Consider the following 18,526-nt stretch of genomic DNA (forward strand, 5'->3'; position numbering starts at 1 on the left):
CTGACTAAGTCATCACAGTGGCACCTCTGTTAATCCGGCCTATCCCACATACTGATATAAGCATGGCCAGATGCACTCTCACTCCTCCCCACAGCACACAGCAAAATCACCTCTCCCTGTTCTGCATGTAGCTGAAGTAAAATTATCATAACTTGTGTGTACAGTATCTACAGCTTTTCTTCAGGTGAGGCTGCAGTAACGTATGAAGCTCCTTAAACCAACCAACTGATGTAAAATTAATTCTAACAGAAATTATTTGGGGAATATGCATCACTTATGAATTTGACATGGGTCTTTTTTATAGGGTTTTAAACTGATATTACACAGAATAGTGCCTATTTCAATAAGCATCTGTGTTTATTCAAATGAACCCAACCGAAATTGGAAAACCTTGTTAAAAACATAGCTATTCTAATTGAAAGCACTGTGAAATGCAAATGTCAAATATGCAAATTGAAATTCGATTGAAGGTATTCCAGTTTGTAAGAGAACCTTTAAATTCTCTGTGGGTGTGACATTTGATGTGTGAATTTGAAGAACATGAACGCATACACACTTTGCGTACAGTTATGCATGTGTATATTGAACCATTAGCACTAAATAATGCAGCCACAACTGAACTTGGCCAGTTCCACATCAAAGTATGAATCTGCCAAGAGGTGCAGCCAAAGAGGAGTTCATCAAGCCGGTCCAAACCAAACCAATCACAATATTTTTTGTACATTAGAATGCAAATTTAACTATTTTACTTTACATTATGTACAATTACATAATATAACATGGGGCCATGTCGCATGAGTATTTTTAACTTTTGATAGTATAAGAACATTTTTATGATATTATTTCTGTACTTCTACCTGAATTTGAAGGCGTGACTTTTAAAATTATTCAGATAATTACTTGAGTAAACATAGCAATATCCCTTTGTTAAAACAAGTTAAAGTCCTGCCTTAAAAATATTACTTAAGTTATATTTCAGACATATTTGCAAAAAGATGTCGCCCACTTTAAGTGTCAAAAGTAATCATTATGCAGAATGGCCCCTTATAGTGTTAAAATATGACTATGTTATTAGATCATTGTTACTGATTGATTAAAATATAAGCAGTACTTTAATGATGTAGTTGGTGGGGGTAAGTGGAGGTTATACTAAGCACAGTACACACAACAATGTATTACATTTTATGAACTAATCATATGGTTTTCATGTAAAATCTTAATCTAAAAAGTAACAAGTAGTTATACGTTTAAACTTTAAGTTATAAATACAATATTTCTACTTTTATTAGTAATGTATCTATATATATACAGAATAAAAAAATAAGTCTACTATCAATGGATATAATATATACTTTATATGCGTGTTAACGTACATTATTCAAGTGCAGGTGCAAGTAAAGTTGAGAAAATGTTCCACGTTACTACTTTCTCGCGTGACTTGGAGTGCGTGAGCTCTGCGCAATGAGAACTGCAGGTAATCCGCCATTGCTGTATGAAGAACTATCGGATTTGGCGTTTGGCTGTCAACAATAAACTTGCGGTGCCGGGACGCGGAGCTACGAGGTCGAGTGAAGGCTCGTCTGCTGCTCCATAAACCAGTAGTCGCACCCCGTCCCTCCCTGGAGAATACTTTCATGTGAATACAGAGCCAACGGACGAGGCAACCATGTCCAATCTCAGCAAAAGCGGCACCAAGAAGGACACCAAAATGAGGATACGGGCCTTTCCTGTAAGTGCACACCGCAGTAGGTGATCTGCCTGCCCGACAGGCGGTGACTCGACCACCGTGGTCTGGGCTGCCGGCTAAATGCTAGCAGGCTAACCAGCTGAGCAGCAGATATGACTTGCCTATCCGTAAACAAAAGTGCAGCCGTCAAACGGTCCAGTCGCCCCGACTTCTCGGTGCGTTGGTTAGGTGGCAGCAATGTTATATTACCAGCCCAGTGGGAAGTTTTATTAAATCACTTTTCATTGTCTTTTAACGTTTAACTGCCTCACAACTGCCCAAACGTTAGCTAGCAGATTGATTTGTCGACACACAGCCGATGCTAACGTTAGCCCTGACTCTTTGACACTTGTTGTTTTGACTGATTTGGGGTTTCTTTATCAAACGGCCGATGTCGTTGTGCCTGAGCCCTAACGTTACGTTTGACTGACTGTCGTGAACCGAGATGCTAGCTAGATTCGTAACTGTGCATGAACAAGCAGCAACGTGACCACAGCTGTAGGTGGATGCTTGAGGAAAAAAAAAACAATTCAGTCAGCCCAACGTTAGTTTTTGGGGTTTGCATTAGTGATCGTGTCATTAGTAGATCTACGTCTCGTGACTGTCGTTGGTTCAGTGTTTTAAAAATGTGATTTAAGATTCCTCTCCCCGTCCACCTGGCACTCCCTTTGTCTGCAAGTCACTGATAGACCTCATTTATGAACTGACCTCCTTCTGCTTAAATTGAAATTTCAGTCAGTCTGTGGCTGGCGGAGTGAGACTGTGTATCAGTCAGATGCTCGTTGTGTTGCTCCTCTTATGAGTTATAAATAATTCCAAGTTGCATGAAAGTGACAGAGGCTCCATCATTAAGTGTGTTAATACAGGGAGGACGTTTCTGATCCATGTGAAGCCTGTTGAATGTGGCCCAGTCCTGACAGACTTACTGGTAGAACAGCATCTTGACATGCATGTGTTTGGGCTTGTCTGCTGAGAAGGAACAAACTATTCCTCCTCACAAGCTGTGGCACACATTAAATTGTGTGCTTTGGCTATTGAGGAGGCCTTGATAGGAAGTCACTAAGAAAAAGGATTCATGGATCATTTATTGTCAACACATTGATGCACATCGAAAAGCAGTTGTAGGACATTTGCTTCACAAGAAAAACAAAACAGTAGTGCATTCCTGTAGTGATTAAAAAATAAAATAATTCTATTGACAGACTACATGGCCAGCAACATAACATTAAAAAAATTACATTAGGGAACCATTGTCCAAAAGCTTTATCTGTGTTTGGGAACCAAGCACCATTGATATAAAGACAGTCCAACTCCCCTCGTCGCACCAGAGTCCCGTGCTCTGTCCTGCGATCTGCCTGTCAAGGGCAGCTTGATCCGGGATGCTGTGATGGAGCCATATCTCCATAATTTCATCCATCTTATTTTCCCACGACCAGACATCAGACAGCCAGGGGCAGACTGGGTAGTGGAGTAGCCTCAGGTCCTAGCTGGGTTAGCTTAGTTTTCATCTCGGCTCTCCTCTCTCTCTCTCTCTCTCTCTCTTCCTGGGGCAGTCGACTTCAATTTCAGTTGTTTGGTCCGGCAGGTCTGGCTGGATGATCGGCCGTGTGCAGTGATTGTCCCAAGGTCCACTGCACTCATTGCAACCCACACCCTTCCTTTTCCGAAGTTTATGGGTTTATTTGATCATATACCATTAAGTGCTTGAGGAATATACATGAGAAAACAACAAATTAAGAAGAAAAAAACCTGCCGTGTACTTCTTAAGTTTAAAGCTTATTTGTAATTACAATGATGCACGACAGCTTCGTACACTGTTTTCACACATTGTCTTGTAAATTAGAAATCATGCTCCGGCGTTTATTATTCATCAGCATCTACCAGCTTTTAAATTCCATTTGGAAACTTACAACAAACGTTACAGTAGGTTTTAGTGTGCATAAATAGCTAATAAGGATTGTGAAGCCTCATGCCAAAACAAGAAATGTTTGGAGTTAGTCGATACAATAATACACAACCATAGTCAAGTAAATCTTCACATTTACATTTACATTTAGGGCATTTAGCAGACGCTTTTGTCCAAAGCGACTTACAATAAGTACATTTGTCAAAAGAAAAACCACAACATATCATTGCCGATCAAGTAAGAGCTAAAAAATAGAAACAAGTGTTAGGTCCTCATCTGAGTAAAGTAGTATCTGTTCAGCAAGTATACCTTAAGAACAACAGTGCTATGATCAAAGTGCTATAGGTAAGAACATAGAAGTGCTTTTTTGTTTTTGTTTGTTTTTTTTGGGGGGGGGGGGGGGGGTGTTGTTAGTGGGTCATGCTATGCAGAGTCGAGGTGAAGTCTGAGACTTTTTCGGAAGATGGCAGTGACAGAGGAGCGAAGTGCTCGCGTCGGGGCGTGTGGTTTGACCAGTGTTTGAAGGTAGATGGGTGCCGTTCCATTGATGGCCCTGAAGGCCAGTATCATCGTCTTGAATTGGATGCGTGCTGCAACAGGGAGCCAGTGGAGGTCACGGAGGAGGGGGGTCACGTGGGAGAATTTGGGTAGATTGAAGACAAGGCATGCTGCAGCGTTCTGGATACGCTGCAATGGTTTAGTCGCTGAGGCCGGGAGTCCGGCCAGGAGGGAGATGACCAGTGCTTGGACCAGGAGTTGCGTTGCATCCTTTGTGAGGAAGGTCCGAATCCTGCAGATGTTGTAGAGGGCAAATCTGCAGGATCGGGCCACAGCAGTGATGTATGGGGTGCAGGATAGTTGGTTATCCAGGATTACACCCAGGTTCCTCGCAGTTGAGGTGATGTGCAGTTGTCTGACTAGCGGTCCTGGTACTGATCAGTCCGTTAGTAATATCTAATACTAACGGACTGATCTTTATAATGAAACGGTCTTCTTATAGTGGATAGGTTTTGGCATGTATCCTTTTTTAATGTTAGGTCTACAACTACACTACACAGACGCAGGTGTCTATTTACATTGTGAGGCTTTATTTAGGAACAAAATTCTTGGTTCTATGTGTTGTTGCAAATAATCATATTATGTGTGTCCAGATTTTTAATAAACGGTCTTGTTTAATAAACTCCCCTCTTGAAGGGTTGTCAGGACAAGTAGGGCAGGTACAACTCGGGTCTCCACGAAGCTTTATTGCGCACACACTGATGTTTACAAATTGGTTAGCCTGTTAGCCTGTTAGCTTGTTAGGTTTAGCTTTAGGTTGTAAACACCAACACACAAGGAATTATCTACCAAAAAAACACAATGATCCCTGTAACATTAATTCTAATTGAGGAATACTCGAACAGCTGGTTATCACTCACTGACGAGGCATACTCGTCCTGATGATCAACTGAATGAAAAGTAAACTAATCTTTCAACACCTGACCATCAAATGAACAGCGCATGCCCCACCCACAGAAACTGCTAGAAATACTGGAAAGATGTGAGTCATCTCGTTAAACCCATTACTGGTTACCTTTTGCAGATGACTATGGATGAGAAGTACGTCAACAATATCTGGGACCTTCTGAAGAATGCCATCCAGGAGATTCAGAGGAAGAACAACAGTGGCCTGAGCTTCGAGGAACTGTACAGGAACGCCTACACAATGGTGCTTCACAAACATGGAGAGAAGCTCTACACGGGCCTGCGGGAGGTCGTCACCGAACACCTAATCAACAAAGTAAGAATAATTTCAGGCATTAGCAAAACATCATGCTTTATTATATTTTGACTTTTTGACATTGCACAGACAAGGTAATTTCTCTGGTTGAAAACACACAAGCAATTCCTTTAAATCTCCCTAAATCCTTATCTTCAGCAAGGAAGTTAAATGGTAGTCATGTCAAATGTCAGTGAATTGGATTATTCTGAGCCGTTTGTAAAAACAAATAAATACATTGCACAACGGATGGCAAGCCAATGCTGATCCTCTGAGGTCCTTGTATCTTTTGGTAATTAAATTTTCTTTTCAGAAACGGGTATTAAAAAGCAAATGACGAGTGGTTATTTGATTTTCCTTTTCGTGGTCAAAAAGGGATGAGCAACATCATTTTCTATTTAGTATAACACATGATAAAATCAACATAAAACCGAAACGAAAAACGGCAGAGCCCTCCCCAATAAAATGCACAGTTTGGGAATCCTAGAGAGCATTTTCATCAGAGGAAACCTATTTTATCACGTTACTCACCACAGGCACACATCCACCTTTTTACATTTGAAAAGTTAACACGAGCCCCTTTTCTCAGGTTTCTGCGTTTAGGATAGAGGCACCGGTGCTTGCAGTGTTTCCCAATATGTCATGGAACTGTGTGAACTCTTTGTGTGTCAGTCTCAAACACGCTTGTCAATGTGCAGCAGAAACTGTGCAAAATTTCTAATTAAAACATCGTGTTTGATGTGCACATAAGCAGTGGGAGTTCTGGGGGGGGGGGTTACAGCCTGATGCCGGTTGCACGAAACTTAACCAGCAGATCTGCAATGTGTAATTGTGGCTTGACAAGCACGCAACATCACTCCAGTTAGAGACTGCAGCAGGGTGCCATGTACTAACTCTATATTTACACATATATCCTTATCTTGTGCTCAGGAATTTACCAAAATCTTACCACTCATTTTTTTATTTTCCAATTCCCCTTTCTGAAAGAAAAATTGAATGACCAAAAGATACACCGATCCTGTAACTAAAACTACTAATTTGTTTTCAAATTGCTGCTGATCAGTTAGATAACCCACAAGTGAAAGCTTTTCCCAGGCTGTCACTTGTTTTTGTTGCATATAATTAGCAACAAATTAGGTTTGGCCATGATATCTCTAGTAAATGCTTCTGTGCAGTGTGCAGATTCCCAGTGAGCAATATTTCAGTAGCCTGCTGTTGAATAGCAGCCAGGTGGTTTGGCAGCTTAATTAAATGTACATTCTCAACTTGGCAGGTTTAGTAAATTAGCAGTCAAAGGAATGTCAACACGTTCAAAGACGAGAAACACCTGTGTGTCTTTATTATGTAATAATAATCATCCAGTTATGATTTTCAAAGAAAGACGGTAGTAATGGTTTGCATGCAGCCAACAAATCTTCACACTCCAAGCAGACTGAAGTATTGTAAACAACTCAAAGATGATAATTCATTATAATAACAATTCATAGGACAGAAGTCCTATGAATTGTTATTATATTACTATATAAAAAGGGTTGTTTTTTTGGATACTCAAATACACTTTTCTTGAGATGCTGGACAAATGTAGAATAAAAAATACTGGAACCCATGAGAGTAAATGAAACAAGAAATACAAATGCAACATTTTTGCGGGGTTTGCCAGTTCAGGTGAAGAGAGGCAGTGGGAGTCAGGTGTTTTATGCTTTTTTGAAGAGGTGATGATTTTCTTTTGCATCTCATCTTTATCCACGGCCAGCCTTTTACTTAAAATATGAAGTTTTTATTGTTGTTTTTTTTCTCACAAAGAATCTGGCCTTCATGGTTAATGAAACGTAAAGATAAATTACTTACTTTTATGATTAAGTCATGGGTGTACATAATGAGTGTGATTTAAAGCTACAGTCAGATGTTTGTGTTTACTTCCATCTTGCTGTGAATAAGAAAAAGTTAGTGAGTCTGTGTGGGTTGATCTTGTGTATTAAGAGCAGAGGTGATAATTCATCTTCTCTGTCTTGATGAGAAAAGGGGGAGGCCGGTGTGAATCTTACTCTACAGAGACTTTTACAATGCTGAGTCACACTGCAGTGTGACTATTATCAAGCTGTTGTATGGCCAACTAGTAGAGAAGCGGTATTAAAGAAGCAGCAAATGAGAGTCAAATGAAAAGATTGCATGAACAAGAAATAGCAAAAGTAGGTGTCGGCTAATGCAGGAAAAAGGTTCTCTTAATCAAGGTGTTTTCAAGTTGTTTTTCTTACCCATGGCCAAGTATTGTGTTGTCACCAACACAGAACTCTGGTGCAGTTTGCCCACCTCATGCATGTGTGTTTCTCTCCCCCCAAGGTCAGGGAAGATGTCCTTAACTCCCTAAACAACAACTTCCTTCAAACCCTAAATCAAGCCTGGAATGACCATCAAACAGCTATGGTGATGATCAGAGACATCCTGATGTATATGGTGAGTAGCTGTTTTTTCCCCACAGCCCTCATACTATAGAACCAATACTTAGTTTGTTACCAAGGTTGGAATTTCGTCATTTTAGGGCCAAGGCCATTTGGCCTTCACTTTCATTTTTTTCAGGGGCACCAAGGCCACATGACAGGGCACAAAGGCCATTGAGTAAAATGAGATGGTTTTACCTTTCAGATTAATGCCATAACATCCTAATTCATAACAAAACATGAATTATGTATTAAAATATTTGTAATTCAATATCAATTTAATGTTACATTGGATTTTTTTTAAATAACATCTTGCAAAGGAATTACTACTTGAGAGCAATAAGCTTTATATATATATAAAGATGCACGATACACGGATAGGCAATGTGTTAATGTCGAGACTTTAATCAATAGGCAGTCCCTCTCATTATCGCTCAGTGGGATCTCCCAATGCTATCGAGCCGTTTTATGACTGAAATACTGTTGATGACTGTGTAGGACACAGGGTCGGCTTGGGCTTCAGACTCGTGGTGTGAGGGGACCGGAGCGGAACTGGACCAGTACTTTTATATAAAAATGCCGCTCTCTGCAAAATCCACTCCCCGCTCGTGGCCACTTGCTCGCTCAGCTCCGCCCGTGTTGACTAGAAATATGTGCAGACGCCTGAGCGGAACTGGACGCGTACCTGACCGGTACTGTTATGATAAAAATGCCGCTGTGTGCTTTCACTGCCTGCTCGCTCAGCTCCACTCGGGTGGCTGTAATTAAGCCCGCTACGCTGCAGAGGCGCTTTTTACATGGAACTTGCACGTGATGTTGATACTTCACCTGCGCGGCTCGCAAAGTTGCGCAAGTTCTATTTTGGAACAATCATAGCAGAGCAATCGCTTTGATCCACAGACACGGGACTAGCCTACTGTGGGCACGAGGGTGGGTGTAATGTAAAGCTCACCACGCGTCGCTAGCGTTGTTTACACTGGAACTTTGACAGCGGCACCTTGGCCGTTAATTTACCTTTTTTTCATATACATCATCCATCCATCCATTGTCTACCGCTTATCCTGTATTCAGGGTCGCTGGGGGGGCTGGAGCCGATCACAGCTGTCATTGGGCAAAGGCGGGTACACCCTGGACAGGACGGAAGCATGCATATATATATATGCATATTTGAAAATGAACCTGAAACTCTTTGAAAAGTGTATATATTCAGTGTTTATAGTTAATTTAAACAACACACGAGGTTAAACCCACTTTGACATAGACACACATTTAAACACGTGACGGATGTCGTGGGGAAGATGCATATATTCAATGTTGTCCAAGGCATTAATTCCCCTTTTTGTGTGTTTGTCTCACAGGATCGGGTGTATGTACAGCAGAACAATGTAGAGAATGTCTACAACCTGGGTCTTATCATCTTTAGGGATCAAGTGGTTCGTTATGGCTGCATCAGAGACCACCTCCGACAGACCCTATTGGACATGATCGCACGCGAGAGAAAAGGGGAGGTGGTGGACAGGTAGACTCACAGGCTGGATTGATTGCATGACAACCTAATTCATATTTTATAGTTGATATTGACAACTTAATTTGCACATTAATTGGGATGAAAAAAGAATCCACATCCTTCATATTTAGTCAGGTCATTAAGGAAAATGTTAAATCAAGTGGTTTTTGAAGAACAGATTATCAGAAGTTAGTTGGCAGTTATAGTTGGTGTGAAATCCTAAATCCCAAAATTATTATAATTTTTTTTAAATTTCTTTATCAGTATAATAGGTAGCCCCATAGTCTGTTGCTGTTTGTGAACACAGCGTTCAAACAGCCTGCGTTCTGGCTGAGTGAGTGAGTGAGCAAAAGGGAGATAGAGACTGTAGCGGTGGTTGAGCGAGCTGAAGGAAGTGAGGCGAGGAACTGCCGTTAGTGAGTTTTTTTCCTGATTGTTTCACAGTGGTTTACGTTCTAAAGCACAAATAAGCACATCCACATCTCCTCACAAAACCTGCAGATAGTACCAGATTTTACATGGCTTCACCTGCTGCAGGCTGCCTGCTCTCTCTGTGCCTGTCAGACCTGAGAGTGGTTTTGGTCCATGGTCCAAAATTAGGCCAGTTTGATCTTTGAAGTATGACCGGTCCTGTAAAACCATTGCAAAATAACCTTCAAATAACAACTTCCAAATGTCCCTTTTCTTTTAGTGTAAAGAATATGTATTCTGAAAACGTTTACAAGTAATGAACAATTAATTTATAAAACCAAGGATGAACAGCTTGAGATGTTTCGCTGATCCCTCGGCTATGATTAAAAACGGATTCCTTAAACTTGCCAATAATTCATTTATCGTCTCTGTTCTCAGTTGTCCTTGCAAGTTCTTGTGTTTCTTGCCATGATGAGTCTGATAGTGCCGCCAAGCATTATATTGCTTGAGCGCTGAAAGGTGCTGTGAACACATCAAACACACTGGCTTCTCATTTACCTCTGTGAAGAAATAGGAATTGGTTTATTTTTTTGTAAAACCTGGGACTGTGTCCACGGTTCTCCTTTTTGACAAAGACATTTTTCACCTGACTCTGGGCAATTAGGAATTTCAGTGCAATTTTATTGAAAGTTGAGCCCTCCTCCCTCGTTCAATGGGCAAGCAAGCAGAAAGAGAGCGCAATGATGGTCAGCCAAGCTATAGAGTGAGTGAAGAGAGAAGAAGCGTTTAATTTCGGTTACATTCTAAAGCAGAAATAACCAAACCCACACCTCCACCTGACCCTGCAGGAAGTTGCAGCATTGCCATATTTTTGAACAAATGCATTTGAAGCACACGGTTCATCCTGTCCACACTGCTCAGTCAAATAGTAATAGGACCACACAGCAGAGGAAAGAGCCATACAGCCTTGTGACCTTGTATCAGATGCTGAAGAGTGGCAGTGGCAGCATTTGCATATTATACATGATTAAAAATTGCATTCATTTTATTATTCATTCTTGATTGTACCTTAAACATTTCGTCTGCTTCTCCTCTCCTCCAGGGGCGCCATTAGAAATGCTTGCCAAATGTTAATGATCCTTGGCCTTGAAGGGAGATCTGTGTATGAAGAAGACTTTGAGGCGCCATTCTTAGAAATGTCTGCAGAATTTTTCCAGGTTTGTGAGAGTACATCCTTCCCCTGACTGCTCATTGTTTGTCTTTTTATTTGTATCCTATTTATTTTCACTACGTCTTCCCTATCTGGGGCCCATATAAATGAAATAAAGTATAAATTCAGATGATTCTTGAAACATCCTGTACTAAAGTACATACATACTGTAGACCAGACCACCCTCACTGAAACCGCAACAAATTGAAAGGACTTTGAGAAACATTTTGTCTTTTACAGCTTACAAGTGTTTCTTGTTTTCCACTTAGATGGAAAGCCAGAAGTTCCTTGCAGAAAATAGTGCCAGTGTGTACATAAAGAAAGTGGAAGCCAGAATCAATGAGGAGATTGAGCGGGTGATGCACTGCCTGGATAAATCTACAGAAGAGCCGATTGTCAAGGTGGTGGAACGCGAACTCATCTCTAAACACATGAAGACGATCGTAGAGATGGAGAACTCCGGCCTGGTCCACATGCTCAAAAACGGCAAGACGGACGGTAAGCATGCTGCAGTGCTGCTCAGGCTACATTCTGGTCATTTATTTAATTTAAATTAAATATTTGTCTTAATGACAGTTAAATTGTATGCCTCACTCCAAAAGAAGGAGATCCCCAATGCTCTGAATAAACTGTTACTGTCAGTTGCAATGGATGTATGACTTACTGTATCAGTAATGCAGTCACAGTGTTCCCCTTCCTCATGTCACAAACGATGAATAAGAGGAATGTCATTATAGGATTAGATTAAGATGAAACTGTGACTGTTGTGCCTTTCAGAAAATATTTCCACATCAGTAACCTCCAGAGGTATTTTAGTTTACTCTGCACAAATAAGCCTTCTTCTTGGCAGATGTCAGCTACTCAGTCCATTTCACTTAGTAGAAATAGATTTCTAATACGTGTGTATTCATACCTATCCATCACAGATTTGGCGTGCATGTACAAGCTGTTCAGCAGGGTTCCTAACGGACTGAAGACCATGTGTGAGTGTATGAGCTCATACCTGCGGGAGCAAGGAAAGGCCCTGGTGTCAGAGGAGGGAGAGGGGAAAAACCCTGTAGATTACATCCAGGTAAGAGGTTTGAGCATCGAGAGACGTCGGAATGCAGGGATGTTTTTGCTTAGTCTTGTAAATCTGCAGGAACATGTTGTAAAATGTTCAGTTCATTTGGTGCTGCAAGAGTAGGAGGCAGTTGTGATGGTAAATGTGCTCCGTTGAAGCCCAATATAATCTTATAACAGCATATATTTAAGGTGAATGAGAGAGATCTCACCTTGTTTTTGTTGTCATGGAGTCATTTCTTCTGGCTCTGTACACTTAAGCACTTAATTGCTGCCCAAGCCTTGACCATACTGTACTTCCATAGCCTACCAGCAGAGGAGGACTGCTGTAACCCCCTGCGTATGTGGTCACAAGCTGCGATGCTCTCTGCCCACAACCACTGTGTCGTTGCACAGCGCCGGATACCATGAGGTCATTCAGGCCACATGAGAGAAGGCACTTTTAAAAGTCTTGTTATGTTCATCTTGCAGGGCTTTTGAAGCTGCTGTGTGAAACGGTTTCTGTTATTTGCAGCTGCACTCCTACGTTCCTGTTCTGACCCTCATCTGACTGATATCAGCCTGACTCTTTGTTGATGAGACCTGCTTTGGTCCGCTGTAGCTCCGGTTGGAGCTGTAACTGCTGTGTTAAGCTGCAACTACTGCAAACTGCTGGTGTTATTTCTAATCAGTTTCTCCTGTCCTGCAGGGTTTGTTGGACCTCAAGTCACGCTTCGACCGTTTCCTCCAGGAGTCCTTCAATAATGACCGGCTCTTCAAGCAAACTATTGCGGGCGACTTTGAGTACTTCCTTAACCTCAACTCTCGCTCACCTGAGTACCTCTCACTCTTCATCGATGACAAACTGAAGAAAGGAGTAAAAGGGGTAAGCCATAATACTGCAGGGCTCTAGACTGACTTTATACATTGAACTGGTGCACCTTACTTTTTTATTTTGGTCCACACGCACGTGATTTATTTATTTAGATTCTGATGGACATGTGGCACCTTGTATGGCAGCCTCGGCCATCAGGATAGTATCAGTATGAATGTGTGTGAATGGGTGAATGTAATGCTGTGAGTGGTTGGAAGACTAGAAAAGTGCTGTATTAATGCAGGTCCATTCCATAAATGTCAGAGAGAAGATGTTGATTCCCTGTGACAGATTTTTGGACACACACTCTTATTTTAGGACACACCGCAGATGTTCTTGGCCTGCTAAATCAGTCATTCTATTTAGATTTTATGCCAAACCAATGCCATGCTATTTTTGATTGGATTTTTTTATCCTAATCATTAGTAATGTGTAACCTGTTGGAGTAGCTTGCTGCGTATCCAGGGGTTTATGAGATTATTTACTCCGTTTATTATATTATACTCGTAACTTCAACTTCATCATTTTGATTTCTGTCCAGTTGACAGAGCAGGAGGTGGAGTCCATACTGGACAAGGCCATGGTGCTGTTCCGCTTCATGCAGGAGAAGGACGTGTTTGAGAGGTACTACAAGCAGCACCTCGCCCGCAGGCTGCTCACCAACAAGAGCGTCTCTGATGACTCTGAAAAGAACATGATCTCAAAGCTCAAGGTGAGCAGGAGTGTGATATTAAAAATGATGAGATTCATGCCTGAATGAAAAACCTTCAGCCTGTAGATGAGGAGAACTGGTTATCTAGCTCCAATGATTTTATGAAATGTATTTTTTTCTTCCTGTGCTTTATAACTTCCCATCCAATCCAAAAAAACGTACCTTATATAATCTTGCTTATGTGGGCAGGGGTATCTTAATGTGTAGATACATTACCAGAAATGGTGGAAACTTACAATAAGCAGGCTGTATCCAATTGACATGGACATGGAGTGTTGATTTTTTCTTCAAGAAAATCAGCCTTTGTTTAACTTACTGTGATCCTTGTTCTGCTCTTCAATGCTCAGACTGAGTGCGGCTGTCAGTTCACTTCTAAACTGGAGGGCATGTTCCGGGATATGAGCATCTCCAACACCACCATGGATGAGTTCAGACAACATCTACAGACAACTGGGGTGAGGAGACGCCGCACGCCACAACTCATTCTGTCTAAAATAATGAGCCCATTTTCTATCTGTAATTAGTGCATGGCTGCTTGACTGACCGAGCATTGCTCACTTACATAAAAACAATTATGCACCTAACTATCCATATCCTGGGAATACATGGGGAGAATGTCTGGCTCTGTCACGAGGCCTTTTGTCACCAGACCCTCTGCCGCTGTATCCGACTATCATTGTAGTTTGCTGAAACACATAGTAATTATCAAACAAAAGTCCATTTAAACCTATTTTTTCTAAGTGATCTAAATTACGGTGATTTGTTTCAGATAAACGGCACATGAACCGAGTCTGTCAATGGCCTTTAGTTATCTTTTTTTGTCTAATTAAGTTATCTCTTTTGTTATCAGTTTCTAACCTAATTGCAGCAATGAAAATCGGTGCACAATAGCAGCACTAAAACCTGATCGCTGCGTTTTTCTAACTTCAGGTGTCACTTGGAGGCGTTGATCTCACGGTCAGAGTCCTGACCACGGGATACTGGCCAACACAATCAGCCACGCCCAAGTGCAACATCCCCCCGTCACCCCGACATGCATTTGAAGTCTTTAGAAGGTCAGTTGTCCACAAGGACGTTTTTGCCTTGTTTAAATGGTTTCGTAACAGCACTTTGTATTCAGCCGTGGTGTCTCTGAAATGTGTGATCCAAAAGGAAGAGTCTTACTAAGCAACATTATGTAACAACCTTTTCCAGTTCCTGACCGATTCTTGATGATATAAGTCTGTGTCTATTCCTAGAAACAGAATTATTGTTGTATTGTCATGGTCTTCTCCTACGGCTTGTTACAGAAATTACACTTAGGTTGGATTAATTATGTGACATTGGATATTTTTTAGATGTTAACCTAGACCGACTCTTGTCCACCTGTAGGTTTTATCTTGGTAAGCACAGTGGTAGACAACTCACACTGCAGCACCATATGGGCTCTGCAGATCTAAACGCCACCTTCTATGGTCCCATCAAAAAGGTACGTGCCACCTTATTTAAGCAACAATGAAATCTACATATCTTGAGGACTTTTATTAGCAGAAAACATGATTTCCTGTGGGAGGGGATTCTGAATCATGTTCTTAGGTTCTGAATTTTTTCATCCCAACATGTCCAAAGGATGATGGGTCAGAGGTCGGAGTGGGAGGAGCCCAGGTTACCGGCTCCAACACCAGGAAGCACATCCTGCAAGTCTCCACCTTCCAGATGACCATCCTCATGCTTTTCAACAACAGAGACAAGTCCATCTTTGAGGTGCACAATTTAATACCTCACTGCTGTATGCAATGTAACAGTATATTTCGACACCCCTCGGGTGTCGAAAACAATTTACCGTGCCAAGAAAGACAAACAGCCTGTTGATTGAGAGTGGACAATTTCAGCAGGAAAAAGGCGATTCCAATAGAGGTTTCAGATTCCTGCTTTTCTCGCCATTCCTTTTTGCTCATTGTGTTATCACAGTCCCGAACTTGATCTTTCCACCCTGTAGGAGATCCAGCAGGAGACGGACATCCCAGAAAGGGAGCTGGTGCGAGCGCTGCAGTCTCTGGCCTGTGGGAAGCCCACTCAGAGAGTTCTCACCAAGGAGCCCAAGTCCAAGGAGATTGAGAATGGCCATGTGTTTACAGTGAATGACCAGTTTACCTCCAAACTTCACAGAGTCAAGATCCAGACAGGTACGCATAATCACGTTTTCTGGAGACACTCGGTACAGTAACAGGCAGCATGTAGCCCTTGCAGTAACTCTAATAATACAACTGTGCAACACCTAGTGGCTGCTAAACAAGGGGAGTCCGACCCGGAGAGGAAGGAGACACGGCAGAAAGTGGACGACGACCGGAAGCATGAGATAGAAGCTGCCATCGTTCGCATCATGAAGTCCAGAAAGAAGATGCAGCACAATGTTCTAGTAGCAGAGGTCAGTCAGTTTGCACGACCACAACCTGTCCACAGTATTGATGATGATGATGATGATGATGAAAAGTTTGATGTACTGATTTGTTACTGTTTTTGGTGTCTCCACAGGTCACGCAGCAGTTGCGAGCGCGATTTCTCCCTAGTCCCGTAGTCATCAAGAAGCGCATTGAAGGACTCATTGAGAGGGAATATTTGGCACGAACACCGGAGGACCGCAAAGTGTACACTTATGTAGCATAAAACATGTGAATTCAATGAAAGCTAACATCGATTTGAAAGAAACTGAGAGCCTTGTTTCATGCGTTTGAATGAACTCGGAAGTGCTTTCGTCATTGATTCTGGGAAACACTGGGAAGCTTTACTTTTCTTCCATTAAAAATGTGTAAAAAGAAAAAAATCACGCAAAAGATGGGGAAGTTTTCTAGCAATATTAGATTTCTTCTGCTGAGGGAAATGAAAGGAGCGGATCTAGTTTTGTACAAAATCATGTTTCTTGTGGCCTTTGGAGAGAATTGGATGAGCCTGTTTGCCAATTAACTACATGCTGTCCAGAACAAGTGTAAACATGTTAAAGCAAACATGCGGCTACATGGTGACCAAGAAAACATTTGAATTCACGCACTTGTTTTAAATGTCTATGTCAGTGTGTTATGTTTTTTTTTTTTCGTGGCACATTGATGGCTGTACAGGTTGACAGACACTCTTGGCCTTTTCCTCCCGTGGATTTTAAGTTTAAAAGAAGAGGTTAAAGTGTCAACTGGTACAGACCTGGTTTACAACAGCAGTAAAAGACATTTTCATTACTGGAGAAAACATGAAGAGTGCTTAATTTATGTTTAAAATATGTCTGTTTTTTGGGGTTGTTTTTAATATGATATGAATTAAGTGCACCTCACATTGCTGAAATATTTAATGCCATTTTCCCGATAGTTAGGCCAGGTCTGTACTAGTGGTTAGAGAGATCAAGAGCTATAGCTTCACAGCATGCTTTTATCTAATGGATCAATCAGGGGAATAAGACACACAAAAGCTACATAAATGGTGTTTGGTCTCTCATGACACATTTTTCACTTCAGGCCTGCTGTATGATCGGCCAAAAAAATGATCTCCTGTCTTTGAATGGAAGGTTCCTTGTGGTGCAGCTTTCAAAGAGATTTTTTTTTTTGTTCATTCTCGACTACATTTTCAAACGTGTGGAACCAGTCTAGCACCATGTTCTAATGTGTACAAATTGTAAAATAATTATTGTACTCACTGCGAAGGTGGATTGTACAGGGCCTTGTTTTCATCATATTAAATGTAGAATAAAAAAATGAAGAGATGTTTTTTTTTTTTTTTTACTTTCATGCGAAGGCCTTTGGCATACGTCAGAAGTATTTGCTTCTCTAACCATAATTAAAGCCTGGCTTCATGTTCACATGAGAACCTTTTGTGGGTCTCAAATACAGTATTTTGAGATGTAAGTGCAACTTTCTTTCTCTTTGAAGAAAACGAACCCAGTTAAAACATGTCGTTTTATTGAAACTGTCATTTTGTAGACTGCTGCTTGACTTTTTTTGTTGAATTATATTGTGTTACACTGAGAGGTGATTCCAACATTTACCCTCTGATATAAAATGAATGTACAGAAGTTTATAAACGACACAAGCATTACAAACTGCAGCCTTCAAAATGACTATAAAGTTTAATCAACACCTTTCTGAAACTGTTTCCAACCTAAATGGAGCCTGAGTAATTCTATATTACATCCAAAAACATGCCATATGACAAAACAAATAATATGTAGGCTATATATAGTTTGACAAAATACACCCGTGAACTTTTTATTTTATATCAAAACCATTGCGGAATAAAGACAAACTTCGGACAATTATGGAACAAAAGCAGCTACAATTTTTAAATTGACCTTAAAGACCTGCAATAAACCATTATATTGTGAAAAGAAACTTCACAATAATGAGCTGGGTTTTAAACATGCGTAGCATTATTTCAGTGCCATGGTTAAATTGCCTAATATACTGTAGTATATTTATTTAATAATGTGTTAATCGTTTAATAACACTTTTGAGTCTCGATGCATGAAGATAAGATTTTTTTTATTTAATTGAACTTGTATTCTCCTGCACGTGACTGCGTGCATGTGACTTACAAACTGGCAACCCGCGTGCACGTCTTTCAGATCTCGTCCAAACGCGGTGTGTGCTCCAAAAGCGAGTTTAATGCTCTTAACGAGGCATTAACAAACAATGTCTTTAATTTGCAGGGTTTAGAGCCGACCCTCACACGTCCCCTACACTTTTTAAATCTGTCCAGCCCGTCTGGACCGCCTCCTTTGTCCTCCCATATTGTTAGACGCATGCCATCTGCTCCGTGTTATCATAGGCGGCTTTAGATTGAAAGCAGCACAACTTCTGCTGGTCCCCTTTCGCCCGGCAGACTTCAGCCTCGGTGGCTTCCTAAAGTCCAGTACGCGTTTCTTCTCAACGTAACCGGCGCGCCTCTAGTTTTCTTTTTCTTACGCTAATAGTCAGCGCCT

At 41.2% G+C, this 18,526-nt stretch overlaps 1 protein-coding gene across 1 annotated transcript; it reads left to right on the forward strand.

Annotated features, from left to right (window-relative positions):
- Nucleotides 1-1,461: 1,461 nt before the first annotated feature.
- On the forward strand, nt 1,462-17,312 carry cul3b (cullin 3b). The gene is made up of 16 exons (XM_084020049.1): nt 1,462-1,729; nt 5,215-5,412; nt 7,732-7,845; nt 9,188-9,348; nt 10,850-10,964; nt 11,227-11,455; nt 11,884-12,029; nt 12,708-12,884; nt 13,414-13,584; nt 13,932-14,039; nt 14,515-14,639; nt 14,956-15,052; nt 15,193-15,327; nt 15,563-15,749; nt 15,846-15,991; nt 16,099-17,312. Exons 1-16 carry the CDS (start codon nt 1,667-1,669, stop codon nt 16,228-16,230), a joined length of 2,304 nt encoding a protein of 767 aa, XP_083876175.1. The 5' UTR covers nt 1,462-1,666; the 3' UTR covers nt 16,231-17,312.
- Nucleotides 17,313-18,526: the final 1,214 nt, after the last annotated feature.

Source organism: Eutrigla gurnardus, assembly GCF_963514095.1.
Source record: "Eutrigla gurnardus genome assembly, chromosome: 10".
In the NCBI taxonomy this organism is placed as follows: domain Eukaryota; kingdom Metazoa; phylum Chordata; class Actinopteri; order Perciformes; family Triglidae; genus Eutrigla; species Eutrigla gurnardus.

What these genes read in the sequence shown, in the direction of transcription:
- cul3b (XM_084020049.1), top strand. Translation starts at nt 1,667, where the DNA reads ATGTCCAATCTCAGCAAAAGCGGCACCAAGAAGGACACCAAAATGAGG. An exon ending in ACATGATCTCAAAGCTCAAG is followed by an intron (nt 13,585 to 13,931) that starts GTGAGCAGGAGT and finishes TTCAATGCTCAG; the next exon opens with ACTGAGTGCGGCTGTCAGTT. An exon ending in TCTATGGTCCCATCAAAAAG is followed by an intron (nt 15,053 to 15,192) that starts GTACGTGCCACC and finishes ACATGTCCAAAG; the next exon opens with GATGATGGGTCAGAGGTCGG.